The sequence below is a fragment of the Haemorhous mexicanus genome, chromosome 9, assembly GCF_027477595.1.
Source record: "Haemorhous mexicanus isolate bHaeMex1 chromosome 9, bHaeMex1.pri, whole genome shotgun sequence".
NCBI classification, from domain to species: Eukaryota; Metazoa; Chordata; class Aves; order Passeriformes; family Fringillidae; genus Haemorhous; species Haemorhous mexicanus.
Genome location: NC_082349.1, coordinates 17,087,041 through 17,097,146, shown reverse-complemented (window position 1 = coordinate 17,097,146; position 10,106 = coordinate 17,087,041). Strand labels below are relative to the sequence as shown.

Below are 10,106 nucleotides of genomic sequence, written 5' to 3'. Positions count from 1 at the left end.
CAAACCGCGCGGGGCCCTCACGGCGCAGACGCGGCCCCGCCGCCGGCGCGCTGGGGGCGGGAGCAGCGCGCGCCGCCGCGGTGCACTGTGGGTGGGCGGGGCGCGGCGCTGTCGGGGCGGTGATTGGTGCCGCGGAGCGGAGGGGGCGGGGCTATGATGGTCCCGCCCCCATCCCGGTCGCCCCGCCCCTCGGTGCGTGCGCGCGCGGGGGCTGCGCGCTGCGAGGCGCTGCCGCGATGGGGCCGCGGCTGCTGCTGGTGCCGCTCGGGTGCCTCGCGCTGCTGCTGCCGCCGCCCGGCGCCGCCGAGTTCAGCCCCTCCCTGGACAGCGACTTCACGTTCACGCTGCCCGCCGGCCGTAAGGAGTGCTTCTACCAGCCCATGCGCAAGGAGGCCTCGCTGGAGCTCGAGTACCAGGTCGGGCAGGGCGGGAGGGGGCGTTTCCCCGCGGCGTGTCCCGAGGGGAGCCGGGGTCCCGCATCCCGCCGTGACGGCGGCGCTGCCTCGGCCCGTGCTCCTGTGCAGCGGCTCCGCCCGGCCCTGCTGCCGGCAGCTCGGTCCTGCCTTCCTGCGGCCCCAGCGCTGAGGGGCAGTGCCTGCCGAGGGACGCGGTGCCTGCCCCGAGCAGCGGCCGCGGCGCTCCGCCCGCCTGCCCCGGGCGCGGGCAGCGCAGCCCTGCCCGGACCCCACCGGCCGCAGAGCGCCCGCAAAGCCACGTTGGAATTGTACACTGTTAGAAGTTCTGCCTATGGAGTTAAAAATTAACTTCCCGGCCTTTTCAATTGTTCTAATACAATTCTAATACCGGCCTTTCTAATTGTTCTTTTGGTAGTTTGGGGGGAATTTTTTGTTTCTGCTTTAGACGAGCTCAAGTCGCCATCCTCTAAAAGGGCAGAATGTAGAAAGTTCACGGTTGTGACCTTGTGTGTAGCCCTAAAGCGTGAGGAAGCTTGTGGTGATGCACAGAGCCCGTACTTGCCTATCTTTGTGCTGATATGAAACACCTTTCATCTCAATGATGAACGTGTTACAGAAGCAGCCCAAGTTAACAAACTGTCGTTAAGATTTTGATGTCCTTCTTGAGAAGAGTCGAGTTTCCCAGAGATGTCTGGGATAGATCTCGATCTCAGACATATTCCTCCCTTACAACAATGAGTTTTTTCACAGTAAAATAGCTACAGTGAGGGAAGCTGCACTGAATATTCTCCCACCCTATTACTGTGCCTAGAAATGGGCCAGGATCTGTCTCTCTTCCCCTCTGTCTCTTTTCCCTTTCTGTTTCCCAACTGAAAGACAAAGCTGAAATTCCTGTTTTTTTCTAATTTCTAATAGTGTTACATGCAGTACTGAACAAGAATGAAAGAGAGGTGTTCAAGCTTTGTTTGGAGTCCTGTCTAAGCCAAACAGAAGTTTATTTTGCACAGAGCAGGATTTTAGTTTGATTGTAAGCTAAATAAAGACATTATTTTTAGAAAGGACTAGTGTGAATAACATATACTTACCTCATTTCTACTCAGGCATAAATTTCTTTGTACTACTGTTAACAGTAATGATTTGATTTTCTATTTGAATGTGTAGAAAAGGAGCCCTGTATATTAATGGAAATAGATTTATTTTGTACTTAATTATATTCATGGCTAAAGCATAAGAGTATTTAACATAGGATGCAGGTAATTCTTAATTCTCCAAAGACACAAGCTAAACACTGTACTAATACAAAGCACACAGTGACAGCAGCCATAGAAATGCCAGATTTAGCCATCTCTTGTTGGCATTTTTACAGGCTGTCTAACCCTGCCTGTTGATAAAACTGCAAGCATTCTTAAAAGTAATTAGAGGATGGTTCAATATAAGCCCAGCATGGCAGGTTTAGATTACATTTAGTTTAAGACTCTGAAATTGCTAAAATGCTTTTAGGTTGAGCTGTTTTTCCATCTGTTTCCAGTTAATTTGGTGTCAGCTCATACAGATTAATCTTTCAGATTCTTTACTTGTCTGTTCCCTCACCTAAAAAAATTTGCCTTCCCTATAAATGTTGCTGTCAGCCATGCAAACAGGAATTCAGCTGGTCAGAGGTTGGTTATTTTTGTTTGTTTCACAGGTTCTAGATGGAGCAGGATTAGATGTTGATTTTCATCTGCTCTCCCCAAAAGGTGAAACTCTAGTTTTTGATGAAAGAAAATCAGATGGAGTTCATACGTAAGTTTAAAATCTTCAAACTCAGAAGTGTTACATAAAGAATTTTTCTGGTTTCTTTAGCAAATATTACTAAAATGAAGGTTGAGTACTTTTTGATGGCTGTTCATGTTCAGTAGATAAAAATCATTATTATGGAGTTGAAAAAGGTCTCTATATCTAATACCAAAGATCATGCGAGTCATACAAATAAGAAGCTAGAACATCCCCTATTTTTTCCAGTCCTTTTGTCAAAATATGTAATATGTGCTGTAATTTTACTATACAACATAACAATTCCATTTATTGTCTATTTTTTTGTAATAATTAGCAATGATTCAAAATCCTCAAAAAGAAATGAAAGCAAGTTGCTGTCTTCATCATTTTGAGCCTTCGGAGTCAGTAGGATTGTTTTCTGTGACTGTAATGTGTAAAGTGTCTTTAGAGTTCTTATTTTTATACAAAAAGGATATTTGGTTATTTCTATGTGCACAATTGTCAGTCTTAAAGGAAAGGGTATACTTACAAAAACTGTCTTTCTGGGAACCAGCACAGAAAGCATAGTTAATCATGTTTTGCTTATATACACAGTGTGGAAACAGAAGATGGGGATTACATGTTCTGCTTTGACAACACATTCAGTACCATTTCTGAAAAGGTGATTTTCTTTGAATTGATCCTGGACAATATGGGAGAAGATGGTCAAGATGAGGAAGATTGGAAGAAGTACGTTACAGGCACAGATCTCCTAGACATGAAGTTGGAAGATATTTTGGTTAGTATTTGATCTTTCATTCTATTCAATGTAAGAGCATTTGGAAAAAAACTCAATGTCATGTGACCATTCTGCCTTGGTCTGTTGTGTCACCTTGGAATGTATTCCAGGTCCATATATTGCTTTTACTAATATGGGAAGTCTAGCGCCATGGATCTCCTGTTTACACACAGAAACTTGAAGATTTTTTTCAAAATAGGCCCTTCATCAGCAAGAAGAAACTGCCTAGCTCTCAGTCACTTGGTTTCCAATTCAGCTTCCTTTCTTCCTTCTGCTAAAATGGGACATTCTCCCCTAGCAGCAATGAAATGAATTCTTTGAGCAATGAAGTATTATTTAGTCCCAATGATGTAGTTGGAATTACTGCATCATTTTTATCAATGTTTAAAGATAAAGTACTGTGTTAGCCTCTTCATCATATCTTTGCAGAAGTATGGATTACTGTTTCCATCTTCAGTAAATTAGATATTTCTATATGAGGTTTTTTGGTCCCAAATTTTATTACATCTTTTCAAACTAATAAAAAGAATGAGAGTTAATTGGCATAAAATACAGGTTCATCTTTGCTTAAATTGTATGCTGAGCCTGTTTGATGTAGGATTCACATTACTGCTGAGTCAAAGCTTTTATTCCATTTATGATTATTAAATATTGAGATTACTCTAGAAGAAAGGATTGCTTGGTGCTCCAGTACCACTGTTCTTAATGGTTGGTAGGATGCAGTAAAGCTATTGCTTGTTTGGTCATACATATTAGGCATCTTAAAAAAAACAACCCAAAACCCCAACATCTGCACACACCTACTGAATACATCATGTAGAAAATCACAGTGTATTATTGATTCACATAAACACAATGCAGATTTTAAAATAACAAAACAATGTTTAAAATATTGTATAGGTGTGTGATACACTTTTAAATAATAATAAAACCAAATACAGATTCTGAAAATCTGATCAGATCTTTAAAAGTACCAGTCAAGACACTTAGAAAAAAGGAAAATTTCTATGTGAAGTTGTAAAGAAAATCCCACTCACACTAATCACAGAAAATACTTGAATGGATTTGATTGATACTTGTTTACATACTGGTATCTCTTTCAAAAGAAAAAGAAATGCAGAACCTATCTTTGAGAGCCTTGAAAATCTTATAAAGTAGGTAATTTTTGTAAAGTTAAGATTAGTATTTAATCCCATATTTTACTTAGCAAAGTATTACTTTTCCTGCAAGCTCTATGAGGACTAACATAAGCACTTGGTAGTTTAATTCCTTAATGAGAACACATTTTCTGGCAAAAATAGGGAATTATGTCTTTAAGTTTAAAGCTCTTGTGTGGTGTTCGTTTTCCTGATTGTGTAACAATGAACTTTATCATCATAACATTATTTGGCTGCCTGGAATAGCTGTTTTGAACTATTTTTGTTAAATATGAAACAGAAAATGTTACTGCTGGCTTTAGCCTTTACGGTTTTGGGGATTTTTAAAAATTATTAGCCTCTTCTCACTAAAAGTTACTTCAGGATCCATAATTATATCAAGAACATAATCAGCACTGCATGAAATCAGCTTCTGTCAGTATCTGTTACATGGTGGATGAAACTTCAGCAGATCACAGGACCAGATGTTTACTTAGTAAGTGTAGAATAAAGTGCAAACTTTGAGCTGCTTTTGTCATGGCTGGAGTGTTCATGTACTTCCTCCAGTTTCAGGGTCACACTTTCTAGGACCTCCAGTTGTCCTGTTCAAGATGTACTGTCAAAATTCTGCTCTTGTATCAAGGCTGAAGCAGCAGTTTATAGCCACTACCGTGGAAACACCAGAAGCAGACAGGAAAGGAACATTATTGTAGTTTTCTTTTGCTACAGATATAGCTCTGATGGTAGTTTCCATTAAAAAGCTCCTTAATTTTATTATGCAGCAGAAAAAACTATTCATTTGCTTGCCAATATATAATTTCTTTTGAGAGTAGTTCTGCAGATTCACTACTTTTTATTGGTCCAAATAGGTTTGATTTCTCTCTTACCTGCCTACCTATAAAATTACTACAGAACACTAATGCTACGTTAATTGAGTTTTTTAGCCAATACACAATAAACAGGCTAGACAAGTTAATGAAAAGTGTGATGATGTGTATATTTTAAAATGAAACGAACTCTTCACTTGTCAAGACAGTAAATTACAGGTGATAACACAATGTTAATAATTTTGTATTTGCTGCAAGATATGCACTTAATTCAGGTGGGGTTTTTCTAAAAATACTCTTTTGTTACTTACCAGGAATCCATCAACAGTGTCAAAGCCAGATTAAGCAAAAGTGTCCAGATTCAGACCCTGCTCAGAGCATTTGAGGCTCGTGACCGAAACATACAAGAAAGCAACTTTGACAGAGTGAATTTCTGGTCCATGGTCAACTTGGGAGTAATGGTGGTGGTATCAGCTGTTCAGGTTTACATGTTGAAAAGTCTCTTTGAAGATAAGAGGAAAAGTAGAACTTAATATTCATTAATGTTCATATTATGATCATAACAATATAACAGGTATGGGGGAGAAGGGAGCAATAAACTACAGTAAAGACAATAGAGACCTTTCAGATTCTTTTGAGCAGACAGTAAAAATCAGGTTTTCAATTCATATTGGGCTTTTTGGATGTGATAGTGCTGGTCTTGTTTGTGTTTGGGGGTTTTCTGTTGTTTTTTGTGGTAGTTGGTTGGGTTTTTTTTAAACATGAACATCATGCATCTTGCCAAGCTCTCCCAGTTTTCCAAATGCTACTAACTATTTTTTGTACTTGTAGGATTTGTTAATGATTGTTAATTCTTATCTTATGCATAGCACACTTGGTGCATATGCAAAGTAATATTAATATAACTGTCATTATCTTCATTTTCACATGAAAGTTTAAGTAGTAACTTAGACATTGGTTTAGTTGCTGTTAAATACTGAGTGAATTTACATGTGCATAAGTTTACAGGATTGGTTGTTACTGTCATTTTTCTTCAAAGTTATATGTTTTTTAAAATCCTAAGTTTTTGTTCTTTGGTATCATGGAGAAACACTGGGCTAACTATGTAAGAACATGACATCTCCTTTTATAACAGATGACTAATATCAGCACTTTAAAAAAAGCACCATCAATGTGAAATTGAGGCAGTTTTGAAAAACAATTGGAGAAAATAGATACAATTCCTGTTCAAAAATCCTTCTGTTCTGTAGTTCCAAAATCCTGTTGGCTTTGTTTTCCTTTTTGGCTGTTACATGGGACAAGTGACTATGTGGTATGCAAATAAATAGAGGCACAGTTTGAAGTATGACTTGCAAATTCTTAGTTACTGTAACCTCCTGTAATAGATAATTATTTAAAAAGTAATTTCTCATGGTTTTTTCCTTTTATTAAAGGCAGGGGGTGTTCATGGTATGCCAAAACAAGCATTGATTGTTGTAGTGTCAAAATCCCTCTTCTTTTCCACTTTATTCCAACCATGACTAATGTTACAGTCAGGTGACTTACATAGGCCTATAAAACCAAAGCTGTTCACCTAAACTTTCCCTTTTTGCTCATCCTCACAAGTCTTTCAGCTGTGTAAGTACATTCTTCATAAAACCCATGTTTCTGTACGTAGCTGTTCATCTGAATAAGGCACAAATCACAGGGGCAGTAAGTACAGGCCTCAAGTTTTATGATCAACTGAGTATGTAGTACCACTATCACTAAGCCAAAGCTAATACCAAATCAGAAATGTATAATATCTAGGTAAGTGGCTTTTAACAGTGTAGTGAGGGTATAGAGTTTTTGCCAAAACCCCTGGTGCGTGAGAATTAACTTTTTTTAAGTAGTTTCAAGTTAGTACTTCTTACAATGTGCCAAGTCATTGGAATTTCTTGTATAAATGTGTTAACTGCATTTCATCATAAGAGTTTTTTAAAAACTTTATTAAAAACACTTTTTTAAAAAGTATTTTAAAAACAGTATATGTAATAGTGTTGTGCCTGTTGTGGGGTCATCTGTATGAATGGCAGAGTTGCAACTTGGAGACTTTCTGTGATTAAATAGTGTTTTATGAATAAAAACAGGGTCAATAGTGCATTGAAGAAATATATTGTTCAAATGAAACAGATGCTTGCAAGGGCTACAGAACATCAAAAAAGCACTTCAGCTTCAATTTCAGAGAAGAGGACCTAGCAATAATATTTCTAAATAGTTTTTATAAGTAAAATAATAATTATTATTATTACAGAACTTGTTATAGATGGCTCCAAAGGCTGTTGAGCTACTTCATCTTTCTGCAAAACTGTGTCCAAAATAAGACTGTACCCCTTTAAGGTTTTGTGTATCTTACTTCCATGTGATGCTTTCTGTTCTAAGCTGCCTGGAAGTAGAAAGCTTATTTCTGTGATAAGAACAATATCTAGGAAAAAAATAATTGTTTCAACTAGAGTAGCAAATGTTTTCCTGCCACTTCCCTATCCCTCTCCCAGTAGCACCATGTTGTTACCTTTGCTTGCATCACCATGTGTGATGCTCCAAACCATCTGCAAAATGCTGAACCAGCTCTGGGAAGCTGTGACTAAGACATCTACCTCTGCTCTCCAAGCTACTAGAGTCAGGATTTCAGCTTAGAACTCCAACAGATAAGCTCTGCCAAGTTTGCCAAGGGCACCTTAAGGGATTGGTTTCCCCAGCTGCTCTGCTGTGCCTCTGTAGCTACACATCAGTGGCAAAACCCTTTGGTGTCCCAGTTTAACCTGCTATTGATGCAGCCTGCTCTGATCAGAGTGCTGCAGTTCAGTGTCTCCCGTTACAAACGGCGATCTCCGGGAGAAGGAAAATGCAACAATCGGCAGCAGAGTTCATCTGGAAGAAATTATTGTTCTGCAGCTAAGAGCTCTGACTGTATTTGCTCTTCATTCAAGGTCCACTATTGAAAATGAAAAGAGGGAATAATTAGAAAGGTTCATTGACTTTGGCAACTGGAATATGTTTATGATAGGTGAAGGATTTGGCATTCAAACTTGCAGTGAAGTAACATTGTACTTGGATTTTGAAGAGTAGATTGCTTTCAACTGTATAAAATTTACAAAAGAGAATATAAATTACGTTTTTTTTCTTAATGGACTTTTTCTTCAGAATTAAATGTTTTAAGACTTGCAGATGTTGAATAATTATGCAAAACTGAGATTTTCAATAAATCAAGTTTAAACCTGTGTTTGTGTTGTTCTGTAACGAAGGAAGAATGCTATGAATACCTATGAACACTGCAAAAGATCAAGGATGCTAAGCTAACAGGAAATTTGGTTTTAGTAATGCAGCTTTTTCATTTCTTCCTTGTGCAATTTTCAAATTCTGTTCTTATTTACTGCAAATATCAGCTTTATCAGTGCAAAAAATTTAAGATTTACACAGGTGTCAGATCAGAAAGACACCAACCTCCGGGCTTTCTCTTAGAAAGTATTTAACATTCTTAACTGTATTTCAGCAGAAAATATCAACAGGAAATAGTATCACAATCTCCAGCTCACAATTAAGAAACTCATCATAAAAATTACTACTAATTAATATATAGTATATTTGTATTATTCATAAAATAATACTCAAGATCCCAAGAATGAAGCTCAAAATATTGGAGCATTTTTTCAGCTAATTGAGTAATACACGACAACTCCAAGCTTGTTTACCATTACATGAGACTCCTGAGACACCCGGGCCTGTCCGGAAGCCTGCAAACCACATTGTGAAAGTAATGAAACAGGAACTTCCTTTATGCTGGGTTTTGAATCAATGAAATAGATCATGAAATGCTAAAGTACAATCTTATGTTGTCAGATTGGGCAATTAGTGGTGGAAGCAACAGTGATTTGACTTGAAAAAGTACACGAGCAGTAAAAACTCTTTAAGATCTATTTTTGGACACAGACATGAGAAATACCTGCAGAAGTTCCCTTTCCTGATCTCTCCAAGCATGCACCACGAGAAGTGCCACCTTCTGCCTTCATTTCTGTACAACACAACACAGCCTAGTACCTCAGCCTGACGCATTGTTTCTCGTGCTCAGCAGTGCAGCACAGCCTTGTTTAACTCCACTTGTTTGTCAGGGTGCAGCACCATCCTCACTCCATGACCACATGGTACAGTGGTCATGGAGTAAGAATGGTTTTAAAGCTTTACAGTGGTTTTAAAGATTTTGCTCAATTCGTCACAGCAATTACTTTTTTTCCTTTATGGAGCTTTTTAAAATATTTATATGGCAATCTCTTCTAAAGACTCATTATCCCAAAAACTTAATTAAGACAGCCTGAAACTAAGAAGGCTGAGCTGTAACTGATGTCTTTAAAAATTAGCAGTTCCTTTCCTGTGTTTCAAAGAACAATTCTTCATGACTTTCATTTGAGAACTTAGAACAATGCAGGAGTTTCATTTGAGAACTTAGCAACTTGTGGTGTACACAGGAAGCACATCTCTTAGTTACTGCTGACAAATGGCTTCTGTTAAGCCCTTCCTTTTTCATGCTTTCCCCCTGGCTCCAGTAGTACTCTCACAGAAATTCACTATTCATACAGGAGGAATGCTGTATGAATAACACAGTACAGAGGTGAGTAAGCACAATTTACACAAATCACTACAAAAATTAAAAATGCAATCAAAAGCTACATAACTTACTGTTTTCAAACAGTATGTGAGTTTCAACAACTCACATAACTGTTGATTTTTATCACAGACAAAGATAATAAAATAGTAATAAAATAATGAAAAACAACTTAGAAGTAGTAGTAAGCCCACCTACACTGCTGAAGTTTCACCAGAAGCATATGAATTACATCTCTCATGCTATCAACTGCTATAGCTGACAACAGTTAACGAGGCTTGGAACCCATACTGTCACAATCTCCTTTCTTCCCTTCATGCATACCAAGTTTTCTGAAAACAATATCCATCCTCATTCTCCATCTGCCACCTGCTAAAATGGAACACAGGTACATAAGGAAAGCATAGATTTGCCAAAAGAAAAGTTCTAGAAGTATATATCTATACATTTCAACCTTATGTAAAGGGACCTGAAATTAAACATCTAAGTCCTTTTATTTTATGCTTAAGGATTTAATGGAGTTAAAACCTCTCCAGTTGTTCATTAATTCCCTTTCCCACAATTTCCAACTATTGT

General features: G+C 38.4%; 1 protein-coding gene across 1 annotated transcript; it reads left to right on the top strand.

The window, feature by feature from the left end:
• The first annotated feature begins 200 nt into the window (after positions 1–200).
• On the top strand, positions 201–8,151 carry TMED5 (transmembrane p24 trafficking protein 5). The gene is made up of 4 exons (XM_059854249.1): positions 201–416; positions 2,101–2,198; positions 2,766–2,949; positions 5,227–8,151. The coding sequence occupies exons 1-4, from the start codon at positions 237–239 to the stop codon at positions 5,443–5,445; spliced, it is 681 nt and encodes a 226-aa protein (XP_059710232.1). The 5' UTR covers positions 201–236; the 3' UTR covers positions 5,446–8,151.
• The last annotated feature ends 1,955 nt before the right edge of the window (positions 8,152–10,106 follow it).